This window comes from Hipposideros armiger, unplaced genomic scaffold (genome assembly GCF_001890085.2).
Source record: "Hipposideros armiger isolate ML-2016 unplaced genomic scaffold, ASM189008v1 scaffold_530, whole genome shotgun sequence".
NCBI classification, from domain to species: Eukaryota; Metazoa; Chordata; class Mammalia; order Chiroptera; family Hipposideridae; genus Hipposideros; species Hipposideros armiger.
The window spans coordinates 1047943-1065052 of NW_017731880.1; the positions used below are offsets into that span (position 1 = coordinate 1047943).

The 17110-nt window shown below is 49.5% G+C and overlaps 1 protein-coding gene across 4 annotated transcripts in view; it reads left to right on the plus strand.

The window, feature by feature from the left end:
- PPP6R2 (protein phosphatase 6 regulatory subunit 2) overlaps nucleotides 1-17110 on the plus strand; it is a 67354-nt gene that overhangs the window by 17424 nt on the left and 32820 nt on the right. For 3 of the 4 annotated variants that reach the window (XM_019668563.1, XM_019668564.1, XM_019668565.1), the window contains exons 1-2: nucleotides 7714-7824; nucleotides 14601-14843. In XM_019668563.1, the coding sequence (XP_019524108.1) occupies nucleotides 7730-7824; nucleotides 14601-14843 (338 nt within the window). In that variant the 5' untranslated portion in view covers nucleotides 7714-7729. Of the gene's footprint in view, nucleotides 1-1944; nucleotides 2075-7713; nucleotides 7825-14600; nucleotides 14844-17110 lie in introns of those variants that run through there. The other variant, XM_019668567.1, reaches the window with a different exon arrangement.

The window sequence follows — 17110 nt, forward strand, 5'->3', positions numbered from 1 at the left end:
AGGGCAGTGTCACTGGCCCTCATATGTGGGATCCGAACCGGGGCCCTCTGGCATCCCAAGCCAGTTCTTAACCATCGCGCCACTCGGCCGGCCCTGTTTTGTTTGATTTTCATATGACATTTAAAAATACACAAATGTAGAGAAAACATAGGACACCCAGCTTCTACAGTGATCAACATTTTGCCAATTATTTTTTAATCTGTCCCTTCCCCTCTTACACTTTTAAACTTTCGTTCTTGTTTTTTGGTGGAATATTTCAAAAGCAAATCCCAGAAATAATGTCATTTCACCATAAATATTTCACTTTTCTAATAATGGGAAGTTTTTATTTTAATTTTTTATTTTAATTTAATTTCATTTTATTTTTAAAGTGGTTTATTAGAAGAGATAGTGCAATTCAAAGAAATAGAAGCAGGCCCAAATAGTACAGAATGGTTCAGGGGCCATTATTAGAAGAGAAAGTACACTCCAAAGAGTTTGGAGCAGACCAAGCAAAAGGAGCTCAAAAGATCGGAAGTTTTTATTTATTTATTATTTTTTTTTAAAGATTTTTATTGGGGAATTGGGGGGATGGGAACAGTGATGGGGAATTGGGGGAAGGGGAACAGACAAGTTGCTGTCGTTTTGTTCTTCAGTCTAGTTGTGGAGGACGTTGTTTCACTGGCCCAAGTTAGCATCATCATTGCGCTCTTCCCAGGTGAGGCAGATCAGTCGCTGGCTTCTGGATGGCCGCTCCCTGCAGCTGCTGGCCGCTCACGCTGGCTGATGGCCACTCACGCTGGCTGATGGCTACATACGGTAGCCCATGGCAACCCACTGCCACGGGGGCTGCAGCCTACGCCGTCGCTGGCGACTCACCGGCAGCCCAGCTCCAGGTTGAGCTGTTGTTCAGCATCTTAGCTGTGGAGGGCAGTGTCACTGGCCCTCATATGTGGGATCCGAACAGACAAGTTGCTGTCCTTTTGTTCTTCAGTCTAGTTGTGGAGGACATTGCTTCACTGGCCCATGTTGGTATTATTGCGCTCTTCCCGAATGAGGCAGATCAGTTGCCGGCCTCTGGATGGCTGCTCATGGTGGCTCTTGGCAGCTCACACCAGCTGCCAGCCACTCATGCTGGCTGCCAGCCACTCACGGTAGCTTACAGCAGCCCACTGCAGCCTCATTGCAGCCCACGCCATCGCCGGCGACTCACAGCAGCCCAGCTCCAGTTCACCATCTTAGCTGTAGAGGGCGCACCGTCACTGGCCCTCATGTGGGATCCAAACCGGGGCCTTCCTGCTCAGAGCTGGCGTCCCAAGCCAGCTCTTAACCAACGCACCACTCAGCCGGCCCCTAAATATTACTTTTGACAATTATATGTCTTAAGTCTCTTTATAATCTAGGATAGTGTCCCTGTCTGTTTGCTCAAGTCTGATTTTCAAAAGGTAAAATCATAACTTTCATACGCATACAACGTGACCAGTCCCAGGCTCCACTCGTCCACTTTTTTCCTGTAGACCTTGGAGTCAGTCATTTCACCAAGGAATACTGGTGTCTCTATTTAGAAATGGTATTTTAGAGATCACAGTTGGAGCACTTTTGGGTGCTTTCCTTTTAGAAGTTGTGATGGAATATCAGTCACCTGTGACCAGGGATGTGTCTCCTGAGGTGCTAGATAGTGTGTAGTTATGAAACTTCACATACGTCCTCCTCATGTTTCTGATGTCTTTAGTTTGACAGTCCAGCCACCGAGCTGGTTAACTAGACACAGAATGGGTGTATGTCATCGGTACCAATCTCTAGAATGAGCAAAGAAAAGGGAGTTTTTAGCTTTTTAATTGTGAAATGTTCTGATAACTTGAATACTAAGGTAATGATTTTTGTTTTTCTTTCCCCTACCATTTTGGTAAGTTAACTTTACAAAGGCAGAACTTAAAAGAAGTTTTTTTCCCTTTTATATTTCAGGTGAAGAGATTATAAATCATCTTCTGAATGAAAACATTTTTCTTAAAGTTTCATATACTCCAAGAAAAAACTGCAAATGTTTTTATATTTTGCCTGAGTACAAAATTTAAACAAGACGTTTCCACCAAAGGTAAGATAGTTTTCCTTTCTGATTCTGCTTTAATGTGTAATTTATGTAAATATACTGTATAAGTGGAAGTTCAAAGATGATGGATGACAGAAAAAGTTTAGTTTTGAAGGGTGCATATAGTCTATTGTCTTTTGGTGGTTTTTGATCCTCCTGAGTCTGGTTTTGAGATGTTGTGTTGTGGAAATTACTTGGTCTCGCCAAGCCAAAGTGTAATCCAAATAAAGTGGGGACAGCCATGCATCTGTCATGAAGTCCACATGAGATGGGCCATTTACACTGTCGTGGTTGCCATCCAGAATGCACACTCCACGTAGAAGTTGAAAAAGGGAGGGAAGGATTTATGCTTCCAGAAGTATTAGATGCTCCTAATGGTTCCAGAAAACAGGTCATTGGTGTTCATCGCAGGAAAGAATTTAAGGACACACCAAGTGAGCCAAGCCAGCCATGGATTTATTAGAAGATAGTCACTTTCAAGGTAGTGAGAGCAGGTGGGCTCAGAGAAGAGCAGCTGCCTGGAAGAGAAGTGGGGTCTGGGGATGTATCACCCTTGAAATGAAAGGGTGGCGTATGCAGGACTTGGGGGTGGTGTCCTAGGTGTTCCTGGGCAGGTACTTGCTGCCGAACCTTCCCATCGGGAAGGGGCTTTTTTGTCCTTATTTGCCTCTCAGAACTGGTCACCCAGGGTGGAGATTTTCTTGGCTGCCATGCTGATAGCATTATGATCTATTCTAATCAGCTAAGGTTCACCTTAAGGAGCAACGTGGCACCCTGGATCTCCCTCCGGCCACCAAAATCCAGTTCTGACCGGATCGTAGTGGAGCTTTTCCTTAACTGCTGACCTTGCCGCCTCCTTCCTTTTCTCCCCATTTCCTCGCTGCCCTATTCTTCCTGCCTACCTATTCTTCCTGCCTACCGTTAACAACAGAAGCTCTCCCATTGCTATTCAGTTAGATGCTGGATAAATTACAGTAAATCAGATTTCTTGTGATCACTTCAGTGCATTAAAAATTAGGGTAATTCTCTAAAGGCCAAAAGAGAAAAGAGAGAAAGGAGCAGTGGGCCTTATGATAGCACTCCTTTGCTCCATGCAGAGGGAAGCATACACAGTGTAGGCCCTCGGGATTTCCATAGATTACATTTAAGCAAACCAACTTACAACCAGAATACACACACCGTTGTGAGGAAGAGTCAGCATAATGAGATGCTCCCAGGCCTGCAGATGTTGAATGATCAGATGCGTATGTACAATAATACATGAAATGTTTGAAGAAATACAAAACTGAATAAAAACTAGTAATGAAAAGCAAAGTATCAAAATGATCCAATGAGCCTTCAGAAATGAAAACAAAAATTTGAAATGAAAAACTATATTTATGTGGATTAAATAGATTAAACAAGGCTGAAGATAGAATTAGTGAACTGCAATATATATCTGAAGAACTTATCCAGTGTGCTACACTGAGAGATGGAAGACGGAAAATGAGATTAAGAGAAAATGGGGGATAGAATGAAAATGTGGAGTTGGAATCCCAGAATGGAAAAATAGGGAAAATTGAGGAAGGCCACTATTCAAAGTATTAATAGCTTTCACTTTTCAGAAATGAATAAAAGATATAAATCCATAGATTTAAGAAGCACACCATGTCCCAAGCAGTATGAATAAAAAGAAACACATACCCATACATTGAAATTGTATAGCATCAAAGACAAAAAGACCTTAAGCCACTGGTGAAAGATAGATTACCAACAAAGGAACATCTATTAAGTTGACAACAGATGTCTCATTAGCATGAATAGAAGCCAATAGAGAGTGGAATGACTTCTTTCTTTTTTTTTTTTAAGCTGAGCCATCCTGCCACCTGTTGGCAGCTCAGCGGCAGCTCAGCTCAGGCCGTGAATCAAACTGGTGACCCTGTTGCTCAGAGCTCACACTCTTGAGTGAGCTCTTAACCAACTGAGCCACTCTGCAGGCCCTTGGAATAACTTTTCAAAATGATGAGAGGATATAAATTTCAGTGTATAGAATTGTGTATCAGGTATATTTTGCAAGAAAAACAGCAGTGTCTTATGTTTTTGATAAATGTTAGGCTAGGTTTTTTGGACCACCCTCTATCCTCGCCCCCGCCCTCTCCCCCATCCTCCCCCCCATGGAAAGCAACTAAAATTGTTGGATTAAAAAAAAAAATTTAAAGAACTGACAATACAGCAAGGAAGTTCTAGACCAAAAAATGAGAACGTGGAAAGGTAATTTTAACACTGTAGGATGGAATCTGCCTTTGCCCTGAGGGCACTCGATGGCCTGGATGGAGTGGGACTTGGATTTCTGAGGCCTCGTGGTAAGAGCTGTAGTTAGGATCTACAGTCCTCTCAAGGCGGAGGGCCTCATGGGGACCATCCCTGTGCTGAGTGGGGCACTGAAGGGCCCTGTCTGCACCCTCGGAGTGCGGGTGAGCTCGAAGCATGCCTGCCTCCCTCCATCACTGCCCCTACCTGGGTTGTGCTTTTGCTAAACATTGCAGGAAAGAGGGTAGGGAATGTTGTGGCTGTGGGTTAACCTTTGTGAGGGCTTGTAGCCCAGGTTCACACTGCCTGGTAGTTCAGGGAAGTCAAGCATGAATTTAAATTAAGGTTCTCTGGTTTGACAATGCCTTCTGGCATCCCACAAACAAAACCTCTCTGGAGGAAGCTACCTTCATCCTAAGGTACAAAAAAACTCATGTAGATCTGTTAAGGATATTGAATAGTACACAGACAAAACTGACCAAGCACAGAAGGAAGTAAGGCACCATGAGTAAAAACCCATAGAAACAGAGACTTCAGACTTTGGAATTATCAGAAATAGACTATAAAGCAAGCATGCTGTTTATTATTGAAGGAATATTTAAAGAAATAATATCTATAGGAAACCATAAGAGGTGAGCTATCATATTTGAAGAAGAACCAAATAGAATGTCTAGAAATAAAGAATACAGCATATGGATTTAATAGCAAATCATTTACAGTATAGAGGAAATCAGTGAACCGGAGAACAGGACAGGAGCGATCCGCAGGCGAAGCACAGAGAAGACAATGGAAGGTGCAGAGTGGGGGTTCGGTGGCGTGGGGGCCAGAGGGAGAGGGCCTCACGCATGTGTAGTTGGTGTTTTGTAAGGAGAAAAGAGGACAGGCAGATTTATTATTTGAAAAGATAAAGGCTAAAGATTTTCAAGAAGTGGTGAAAACAGTCTACAGATTCACAGAGAAACTGAATCATCAGCAGGATGAATAGGAAGATGATTTACAGCTCGTCGTTGGAGAGAGGAAAGCTGCAGAGCCCCAGAGGCACAGGTGGGTCTGAGAACACCCCAGAGAAACGGAGTTAGTGTCGTCTGCACAGCGGGGGGCCTGAGGAGACTGGCGGCGACTCCTCTGGCTGCAGCCTGTGAAGTTGGGTCTTCACTGGCCTGAGAGGAAATGTTGCTGACCTCAAGCTCTAGGTCAGGCAAACATGCCTTTCGAGAATGAGGAGAATATAGACTTTTTAGGAAAAGAAAAACTGAAGCGTTTGCCATTGGCAGTCCTTCACTAAAGGTGCTTCTAAAGGCTGCAGAAAAAAGTGATTCCAAGGGGAAGAATTGGGATTCAAGAATGAGAAGCCAATCTAAACAGACATGAACTGTTTCTAACTCTGGTAATGGTAAGGATAGAGTCACGTAAAGCACGACAGCAGCAGTGTGCAGGTCGGAAGGAGGGAAGCGGAGGTCAATCACCCCACAGCCTTTGGAGCAGCTGGGGCTGGGGAAGGGTGTGGACTCCCTGCAGGGTTTAATGTCACACTTCCTGAGGAGCCACTGTCAGAACAGAAACAGGAGGGAGCTTCCAAAGCACTGGCAAAGGCAGCAGGACTTTGTTCTGACAGAAGAAACTGGTACAGCCCTTACCTGGGGACCTGTTGAGAGCTCTCCCTGCAGGAGCGGGAGGGGCAGCGCTGTTTACTCTGACTGCATCTGTCAATGATTGTGATGGATGTTTTAGCCAGACTGACCAGCACATCAGAAAAATGGGGAGAAAAGAGTTTGGATGGAAGAAGCAAAGCTGTTGTTATTCACTGATGATGTGATTGTATATGTAGAAAGCTCAAAACAATCCACAGATAACTTAATCAAACCAATAATCATTTAGCAAGCTGCTGGATACAGAATCAACTTATAAAAATATTGTCGGCCAGCTGGGTGGCGCAGTTCTCTGAGCAATAGGGTCACCAGTTTGATTTCCACATGGATCAGTGAGCTGTGCCTGAGCTGAGCTGCCAGCAGGCGGCTGGATGGCTCAGTTGGTTGGAGCGCGTGCTCTTAACAACAAGGTTGCTGGTTCAGTTCCCGCATGGGATGGTGGGCTCCGCCCCCCCACAACTAGATTGAAAACGGTGACTGGACTTGGAGCTGAGCTGCGCCCTCCACAACTAAGATTGAAGGACAACAACTTGACTTGGAGTGATGGGTCCTGGACAAACAATGTTCCCTTCCCCAATTCCCCAACACTGTTCCCTTCCTCAGTTCCCCAATAAAATCTTCAAAAGTAGGGCCGGCCAAGTGGCGCGGTGGTTAAGAGCTGGCTTGAGGGCCGGCCAAGTGGCGCGGTGGTTAAGAGCTGGCTTGGGATGCCAGAGGGCCCCGGTTCGGATCCCACATATGAGGGCCAGTGACACTGCCCTCCACAGCTAAGATGCTGAACAACAGCTCAACCTGGAGCTGGGCTGCCGTGAGTCACTGGCGACGGTATAGGCTGCAGCCCCTGTTGCAGTGGATTGCCATGGGCTACCGTGTGTAGCCAGCAGCCAGCGTGAGCGGCCAGCAGCCGCTGTGAGCGGCCGTCCAGAAGCCGGCGACTGATCTGCCTCGCCTGGGAAGAGCGCAATGATGGTGCCAACTTGGACCAGTGAAGCAACGTCCTCCACAACTAGACTGAAGAACAAAAGGACAGTAACTTGTCTGTTCCCCTTCCCCCGATTCCCCAGCGCTGTTCCCATCCCCCAATTCCCCAATAAAAATCTTAAAAAAAAATTTAAAAAGTATATATATATTAATTGTCATGTAACATTAACAGACACATTGCAGTTAAAGTCATGTACATAGTAGCATTATAAATAAAAAGTACCTAGGAATAAAGCTAATAAAAGTTGTGTAAAACTTCTGTGGAGAGTGCTGTAAATTTCAAGAGACAGTAAAGAAGATTTGAGTAAATGGACAGATATGCTCACATGTGGATTGGAAAACTGCATGTTGTAAGTGTGCCAGCCCTCCCGAAACTGGACTAGAAATTCATCATCTCAGTCAAAAAACCCGAGAAGTGTGGGGGGTCGGGCAGGGAGCGTGGAGATGACACGCTAACTTTAAAACTATGTGCAAATGCAAGAGTCCGTGAAAACGCAAGACGCTTTTGAAGACTTCCCATTCGCTCTGTGTGTGGAATTTTGTTGAGACGTCGTTTGGAAAGCCAGGCACGCCGGTGCTCTTGGGTTTGGTCAGGTGCCGTCAGCCCTGGTGTGCCCAGGGCAGTCCGGGTCTTGCCCATGGTCCTGGTGTCATTATTAATAGCATGCCCTTTCATCACGAGTCCCTTGGAAGTCTCATTCTGCTCTTTGTGGAAAGGATCGACTGCACTCATGTAGTTTTCATGTGTTGTGTTGTTCGAGTTGCTTGCGTTTCCCAGAGCACAGCTCCTAACCAAGGAGTAGGCTCGCATGACGGTGAGAGAGCTGCTTCTCTCAGGTAAGCAAATGGTTGGTAAGTAAAGAAGGAGTGAGGCAGCACGGAGCCCAGGCCTGCCTGGGGGGGGGCCGGAGCCTCCTGCTCTCCGGGCTCCTGGCCCCTCCTGGCCCCTTCCTCACTGTGCTTACCACCAGCAGCCACCAGCAGCCACCGGGAAGTGAGAGGGGAGGGGTTAACACTAATTTTTTAAAAGGGGAGGAAACAGTACTGTTGAGCTCACACTGCATGTCAGTGACATTGCGGCTCTTGTTTCACTCAGTAAAGTCTAGTGGTGGTCGAGTACCTACTGTGTGCCAGGTGTATTTAACCCCTCTGGAACCTTTTGATAAAAATGTGGCCATTTTATAGGTGGAAAGCTAAAGCTCAAAGAGGTTAAGAAATGTGCTCAAGTTATGCTAAGGTGCAGACTGAGCGCTGCTGCAAGGGTCCCAAAGGGCACGGCTGGCCGTGCCGGACCTGCGCTTCTCGCCCACCTGACGGTCGGGCCTGGGGACGGCCTTCCCCGCCCGTGCTTTCACTGAGGACTCGGAAGGGTTGCTCTTGTCTTGCCGTCTCCCAGTGGGCAGACTGGCTCATGCCCAGTGAGGCCTGGACGTTCCAGTGTCGCTTCCGTGCCGATCCCTTGGCACAGAGCGTAGTCACATGAGTAGCTGGCAGCAAGGGGCGGCTGGGAAAGTTGGGCTTAAGGAGGGTGGCCCAGTGCCCAATTGAAACTCTTGCTGTTGAGGAGGGTAGCATGAAAACTGGGGACAACTGCAGCGCCTCCCCAGTCATCAAGGCACCCAGGTGGGATGTGTGGTCCCAGGCCCTGTGCCCCCCGTCTGCTTGGCCACTGCACCCACTGCCATCTCGGGAAGAGTTGGCCTGTAAGAACTGTTGACTTAATGTGTTGGTTGGTTTGCTGAACCCACAGAGGATGCCAGCTGCATGGCAGGCTGGAGCTGTGACCCAGGGGTACGAGGGGCTGTGAGAGGCAGTCTGCTGGGGACAGGCGCACACACTGGTCATGCAGGCAGAGCCCGGCCTGGTTCTGAGAGGCTGGCTCTATGTCTGCCCAGGGCGGGCAGTGGGTTTCCAATGGTTGGGCAGTTCACACTTGCTTTGAATGTATGAGCATAGGCTCGTGTAGATTGTTATTTTAGAATCATTTTTATTTACCTGTATGTGAGTGGTAATTTCTTCTTTTCACTCCTGACTTCGGATTTTTTTTTTAAAGATTTTTTTTTTAAATTGGGGAATTGGGGGAGGGGAACAGTGCTGGGGAATCAGGGGAAGGGGAGCAGACAAGTTGCTGTCGTTTTGTTCTTCAGTCTAGTTGTGGAGGACGTTGCTTCACTGACCCAAGTTGGCACCGTCATTGCGCTCTTCCCGGGTGAGGCAGATCAGTCGCCGGCTTCTGGACGGCCGCTCACTGCGGCTGCTGGCCGCTCACGCTGGCTGCCGGCTACACATGGTAGCTTATGGCAGCCCACTGCAGCAGGGGCTGCAGCCTACGCCGTCGATGGCGACTCACAGCAGCCCAGCTCCAGGTTGAGCTGTTGTTCAGCATCTTAGCTGTGGAGGGCAGTGTCACTGGCCCTCATATGTGGGATCCGAACCGGGGCCCTCTGGCGTCCCAGGCCAGCTCTTAACCAACGCGCCACTCGGCCAGCCCTTGACTTCGGATTTTTATTCATCCGTTCCTCCCTCTGTGGCCATCCCCTTTTTAAAATTAGGCCCCCTTTTTTTTTTCTGGTCTTTTCCCCTCAGTGGACTGTGCCTAGTTTAGACATGGTCTCTTTTGTTTATCAGTTGATTTTACAAATATTCACTGTTCTCCGTGGACTCCCATTGCCATTTTATCCAGGCCAAATAGAATTCCAGTGGTGTGCGGTAAATGTTTGTCCGCTGGCTCTTGGGGAGAGTAAGAAAACCTCCTGGTTTGTAGCATTTGTCAGTTTCCACAGTGCACCTACTTCAGTCATGTTCGATTAAGCTCTCAGTGTGATGCCACTGGAGGTGGCTGTGGGAGAGGCGCTCAGTCAGCCTGGAGAGCAGTGCACGCCGCTCGGCTCCACTGAACCCATTCTGGCAGCAAGGGGGCCGTGTCTCTGCTTCCTTCTCTTTACAGTCAGGATGTGAGAGGGTAAACTGTGCCGGCCACTGTCCTAAGCTCTTTATGGGGTAACTCAGTCCTCACAGCAGCTCTGTAAGACGGATGCTCACAGTTCCCAGTTTACAGGTGAGGAAACCAAGGCATAAGAGGTCACATGACCAGCCGCAGGTCACACAGCAGATCCAGGACTTTGATCAGGAACTTTAAAAAAACAACCCAACTGATTTGTGACCAGACTGGCACTAGGGAGCATTTCAGATTCTAACTTCTCTTAGCAACAGTCTCTACCTCAGAATGGTCTTTTGTGGAGGGCTCTGTTCATGGGACTATATGATCGTATGGCAACATCGTACCTGATCGTACGGGCGACATTTCTTTTTGGAATCTACCTTCTGTCTGATGGATATGCTACACGGAAAAAGTAAATAAAGAAGCAGAACTCGAAGTTCGTTGGCTATTGGATAAACGTTTGGAAGACATCGGTGGTGCTTTGCTTGGCATCCAGGTAGACTGTGGAGGGTGGAGGGTGTTGTTGGGTGTGGCAGGAACCCCTGTGACGCCTCCAGTCAGCAGGGCTGGCCGAGCAGTGATTGGTTGTAAGGTTACCTTTGGGTTGTATAGGGGAGCAGGACACGAGCCTTCCATGTGGTAGGGCCAGCCAGGACGGTGCTGGCTCCCTGTGGGGGCAGTGTGATATTCCTGGGACATGAGGAACCTTTGGAAAAGAAGTCTGTAGTGTTAGCTGAGTAAAGTTCTAGAACCAGTTTACACCAGTCCCTTTGCCAGTGAAATTAGCTGCAGCTGAACCAGTGCCGTTGCAATGAACTTTTTAAAGGATGCTACTGATGTGGTCATCTTTAAATGTTTCTTAAAATGCACTGATAGCTGATGGAAACACGGAAATGTTGTTATGCAGACATTTTTTATTTCATGACATAGCAGGATATGCTGATAGGATCTAGTAGGGCAGACAATCTAAATGAATGGTTTTCAGAGGAACCTAGTTTTATTGGGTTGTTGGAAAAGTCATGATGTTTTTTTTCTGTTTTTCATTGCAAAAATGCGTCATGACTTTTCTGACAATCCAATTTTTCAAGTGTCAGTGGTAATGTTAATAGAGGTTCTCAAATGCTGATTTGTAATACATGTGAGATGAAGTGAGTTTTTCTTAAAACTATATTGTTTCAAAGCGAGTCATTCATTATCCTCAATCCTAAGATGATGGCTTTCCTTTTATTGATATTTAAAGTCCTTGTTTTCTGAAATTAAGGTAACTGTAGAGGATAGTTTATCCTTAAAGGCCTTTCTTTTCCTTTTCTCCTGTGTGTTTCCTTTTTCCCCCTCTCTTTCCCTCCTTCCCTCCTCCTTGCTTTGTAAAGTTAATAAGTGGGCAACCCTATGTAGAAAACTAACATAGTTTTCTAAATTAAAAGAAAAAAACTTACTGGATTGCAAAATCCCAATGTCGTGGAGCTAGTGAGCTGGCTGGGTTTCCGGACAGGTCCCCCGGCACTTGGTTCCGTGAGCAGATGAGTTGGTCTGCTGGAGCCTGCAGATGGGATGGGTTCTCAGGAGCCCTTGAATGTCTCGCTGTCTTTTGCAGGGTGGGTATCCTTGCTGAACTTTCTGTTCCATAATTTAGGGGGAAATAAGTAGATGTTAAGTTGGTGTGTTGTTTTAAATCACAGAACCTATGAGTAAGCAAGTAATATGGTGATGAGTGTTTGGGTTTAACTTTGTTTCTGTTGTACAGACTTGTTCTGTGTTTAGTGTGTGATGGAGTGCATAGAATGTGTGACCGTCCCTGCCGAGGAGGAGCCTGTGTCCTGTGGACCCAGGCCTGTGCCTGTTGTGAGGCATCACACTGAGTCCATAGGACAGTGCAGTGGCCACCGCAGCGTCTGTACCATCCTACCACAGGACGCTGCCCGCGCTGCCCATGTGGGGAAAACCCAAGCCCTCCGTGGAAGGCAGTTCAGGTATCTGGGAAGACTTACAGCAAAGTAACAAATGGGACAGGGGTTTGAGTCAGCCTGGGCAGAAGAATGGGGCGACGTCTGGGGTACTTCTGAGTGGTCCGAGTGGGAGAGGGTGGGCCGTGACTCGATGGCATTGGGGCTGAGGGAGGGGCATGTGTGGCTCACTGTACTGTTCTCTCTACTGTTAGTTATGTGTGAATTTCCCCAAGTAGTTAAAGATACAAGAAAACCTAAAAAGTAAAAACCAAAAAAAGCCCTAGGCTAGGACAGTGCTGAGGTAGATATCTGAACTGGGACCTGTGTGGGTCCAGTTGCTGGGGAACATGCTGGATGTCCACTGACCGTGTCACAGCTGCGCAGACCCTGCAGCCAGGGAGTCCTGCTGGGCGGGTGGCTCTGCTGCCTTTCCCCCGAGCTGGGGAGGCCCGGCCTTTGCAGCCCCTCCTGGGCCCTGGGAGCACGCTCGGTTCTTCTTCGCGTCTCCATCCCTTCCCGGTGGACAGCCATTGCTGGGTGCAGTGTGCACCCTGCTGTGTGTCTGTTCCTGTCAACACATGCTGTTCTTTGTCGTGTGTGTATTTTAAATTAAATAGATGGTGGTGTCCTGGACCTGATTCCTCTTCTTACCCTCTGTTCACTCAGCCCCACCCTGTTAGGATTGCTTCTCCACGTTGCCGTGTGTCCGTCAAGTGCACTGTCTCTGACCGTGTGATCGTCCCCACCGCTTGCTTCATGCATCATCCTCCAGGGCCTTTGGGATGTGCAGGGATGTGGGGGGGGTCTGGGCCAGTGGACGGACAGGCCCGGGTGCCCTGCGGCGGACGCTGCCACGTCGTCTCCTTTTGAGAGCATGAGGTACCTCCTGCACCTGTGTGCAGACACCCCTGAGGGTCTGGCCAGTCCTACAGGTGTGATGGGAGAATGTGTGTTTAAGCAGTTTTTCACAGCATCATCAGTTTTCAGCTCCGTTAACCTCGCTTTGTAAAGTCCCTGTTCTGTCGATTTCAGGTTATCATATTGACCCTTCCTTTTCTTTTGGTTGTTTCAGTGACCTTTTCTAGCATCTAAAGTTGATCGCTTAGTTTGTCTAGTTTTAGCCATTCTTATTTTTTGGTAAATGTATTTAAAACTATGCACTACTTTCTAAAGTACTGCTTATAGATATGTCTCACAAATTTTGACATACAGTATTTTCATTATTCAATTGTAAATATATTTTTTAAATTAGATTTTATTGGGGAATTGGGGAAGGGGAACAGCCAAGTTGTTGTCCTTCAATCTTAGTTGTGGAGGGCGCAGCTAACTCAGCTCCAAGTCCAGGCGCCATCTGTCTGCCCGTTGGCAGCTCACAGCCGCTCAGCTCAAGGTGCCATGTTCAATCTTAGTAGCGGGTGGAGTAGCCCACCATCCCATGCAGGAGTTGGAGTGGCAACCTTGTTGTTAGGAGCATGTGCTCTCACCAGCTGAGCCATCCTGCCACCTGTTGTCAGCTCAGCGGCAGCTTGGCTCGGGCGCAGCTCAATGGCCCATGTGGGAATCGAACCAGCAATGCTGTTTGTTGCGCAGAGCTTGCGCTCTTCACCAACTGAGCCACTCCGCCGGCCCCTGTAAATATTTCTTAATCACTGTTTTAACTTAAGGGTTTCTTAGGGATGTTATTTAGTTTTAGACACATAAGGTTTCTTTTAACAACTTTGAGATGCATTCACATACCACAAAGTGCCCCCATTTAAAGTGTGCAATTCAGTGAAGTTTAGTGTGTTCACTAACTAGAGTTGTGCGGCCCCCACAGTCAGTTTGAGAACATTTTCATCTCCCCCAGAGAAACCCTGCAGCCTCTATCAGTGAGTCTCCACCCCTGGCCTCCCGTTCCCCGACCCTGGGCAGCTGCTGGTGTGTGTCTGTCTCCAGATGTGCCTGTGCCAGACATTTCATGGAGATGGCGCCATGTCCTGCGGTCTTTGTGCCTCTTTTCTCACTTGGGTGTCATGCTTTCCAGGTCCATCCAGCCTTCAGACCCACCAGCACTTCATTCCTTTTTATTACTGAGTAAGAAATAGCCCATTGTAAGGATCTTCACGGTTTTTAATCCATTCATCCCTTGATAGACATCTGGGTTGTTTTCACTTTTTGGCTGTGATGAATGATACTGCTGTGAATCTTCATGTATGAGTTTCTGTGTGAGTAGCGTTTTCCTGTCTCTGGGGTCTGTGCCTAGGAGTGGAATTGCTGGGTCACATGGTAACTGTGTTTAATCATTTGAGGAATTGCCAGACTCTTTCAAAGCAGCTGCACCATTTTGCATTCCCACCAGCCGTGCAAGGGAGTTCCAATGGCCCCACGTCCTCGCCAACACTTGCTATTGTTAGTCTTTTTGTACCATCCTAGTGGGTGTGGAGGGGCGCCCTGGTCTGACACATGGGAGACATGTCTTCTAAGGGAGCTAAGGAGTGTGTGAGCACCCGGAGCAGGTCGAGTGTCAGGCTGGGAAGGGCGAGTAAGGAAGGTGGGGCAGCCCCAGGGGAACCCCGAGAAGGCAGCGGGGTCCTGAGCTGCAGCGGAGCTGGGTGTCCCTGCCAGCTGAGAGGAGCGCCCTCTGCGGCCCAGGTCTCTGTCTGGGATGTGCTTCTTGGACGTTGGTGTAGTTGCTGAGGGAGGGTCCACACTGGTGGGGAGAAGTGACCCTCTTCTCCTCCTTGCAGCTCTGTGGCCGTCACCATGTTCTGGAAGTTTGACTTGAACACCACGTCCCATGTCGACAAGCTGCTGGATAAGGAGGACGTGACACTGCGTGAGTTAATGGATGAAGATGACATCTTGCAGGAGTGCAAGGCTCAGAACCGGAAGCTGCTGGACTTCCTGTGCAGGCAGCAGTGTATGGAGGAGCTGGTGAGCCTCATCACACAGGACCCGCCCCTGGACATGGAAGAGAAGGTCCGCTTCAAGTATGTACTGAGGCCGTGACCGGGGCCGGCGCTGGGCGGTGCTGCAGGGAGGCAGCGGGCAGTGTTGGAGGACGGCCAGACTAGGGCTTCCTGGTGGAGGAGCCTCCTTAAGCAGCCGCCCTCCTGAGAAGTGAGGAGGCCGCCCTGCGGGGCTTGCTTTCGTGATGTTTATGCTTTTGGAGCCTCTGTGTGTGTGCTCTTTCATTCTGAGTTATAGTGAGCTATGCTGTGTGTGGAGTCTTTTGGGTGACAACATGCTAAAAGACGAGGGCAGATCCCAGGACAGAGCTGCCGGTGGGGCCTGACCGACCGACTGGCTGCGCCGCCGGCAAGAAGTGGGCCCCAGCCTGAGAGACTTGAAGTGCTTCGCCCGGGAGCGTCACGTCACTCGTGACCATTCTCAGAGTTTTTTCTAAAATGTTCCATTCAGCAGCTGCCAGGATGTTAGGAGCTGACAGAAGGGAAGGGAGGGGTGGTGGCAAGGGCTTGGGGTGAGGACCAGGAGTGAACGAGCAGGGACCTTGGGTGGCAGGAGAGGCTGAGCAGTCACAGCCTCTGGCTCTGAGGGTGCCTCCTGCGGCCTGAGCAGGCTCATCAGGACAGACAGGCAGCCCTCTGGCGCTCACAGCCCCCCAGGGAGCCCCCCAGGGAGCCCCACGGGCGTGGTGGTGACCTCTTAGAACAGGGTCAGCAACCATGGCCACAGGCCAAACCCTGCTTGGTGTGACCTGCAAGCTAAGGGTGGGTCTGTGTTTTATATGGTTAAAAAAAACCAGAAGGATAATATTTTGTAACATGTGAAAATGCTCTCAAAGTCACATTTCATGGCCCACAAAGTCTTGCTAGAGCACAGGCACGTTGAGCAGGTGCAACGTGGGGACAGAGGGAGCAGCCGTGGCACAGAGCATCTGAAGTCACTCTGGCCCTTTACAGGAAGTTGCTGACCTTTGTCCTAGAAGGAAAGTAAAGCAGAGCCGGGCCCCCTGCCTGTGGCGGGGCGGCCATGCTTGGTCCAGGCGGCAGTCAGGGCCCCTGACAAGGGAGCCATGCCAGTGCTGGGGAGGAGAGCGAGGCACAGGGCTTGTTCGGGGAGGAGCCAGGGGTTTGGGGCCACGGCGACTGTGTGTGGAAGGTCAGCTGGAGGCCGTGGTGGGGGACGCCCCTGGTCAATGCCCAGGTGTCAGCGTCACCATACACAGCCCCATCCCTTTCTCCCTGTTACTCCCAAATGTCTCCTGTTTGGTGACAGGTGTGATGGGGAGGAGAGTAGGGGTGGGGGCAGAGGGCCCCGGAGCGGCATCGAGGAGCCAGGACACTGTTGGGGAGAGGCTGGCAGTAGATAGGTACAAAGCAGGACAGACCGAGCACCAATGAAGCCGTGAACTCTGGGGACTTGAACGTAAGCTGAGTGAACAGTGGGCTGAGCTGTAAACAGTGTCCGCACGTCCACGCGAAGGCGAACTCTGCATGTGGATCCCACTAAGACCTGGTGTCAGTCACAGAGCGTGAGGGAGGGAGTGGCAGCCCGTGGCGGGAGGGGTGAACCCTCCCCCCATCCTTGGACGGCTGGCCAGCCTGCCTGTATGCAGGGATGAAGAAGGGCATGTGTTCTCTTTAGAGACGGAGATTAACCGTAGAGAAAACCGTAGAGAATGCTGCTGAGCCAGGAGCGTCTCTGGAGAGCCTGAGGGGAGTGCTTTAAAGCCTGTGTGTCTGTCACTTACGCAACAGTCAGCAACTTAAACAACTTTAATTTATTAACTTGATTTCAATTAAAATTAAATCAAAACTTCCTTTTTGAGAAAAGGAAACGATGGATGGATGGAAGAGGTGGCACCTATAGGCAGAAGCGGGTGCGATGCCTTCTCAGGTGGAAGCGTCCGAGGGCCTGCAGGCAGGCACGTTCTTCTGGCAGCTGCTGAGCCCTGAGGCCTCCTGTGAGAAGCTGCAGACTGCTGTGCGAGGGCAGCCGAGTCCAGAGGCAGTGCCTTGTGCTTCTCAAGGCTCCAGGGGACCTGACCTCAGCCAGCCTGATGGGCAGCCGCACCTCCTGCTATGTCCTGCTTGGGCAGTGTCGCTGGGTCGCCGCAGCCTTCACGGCTGCAGGCTGGGCTCTGGGGGCTCTTCCCGAGCCAGGCCGCTGCGGGGGAGCTGCCCCTGGATGGGCCGAGGTTGGGCAGCAGTGCTGTTCCTGCTCAAAGCCTGGGGCTGCTCTTGGCACCGAGGCCGCTGCACCGCTGCGGGCTGAGGAGCCGGCCACCTGGTCC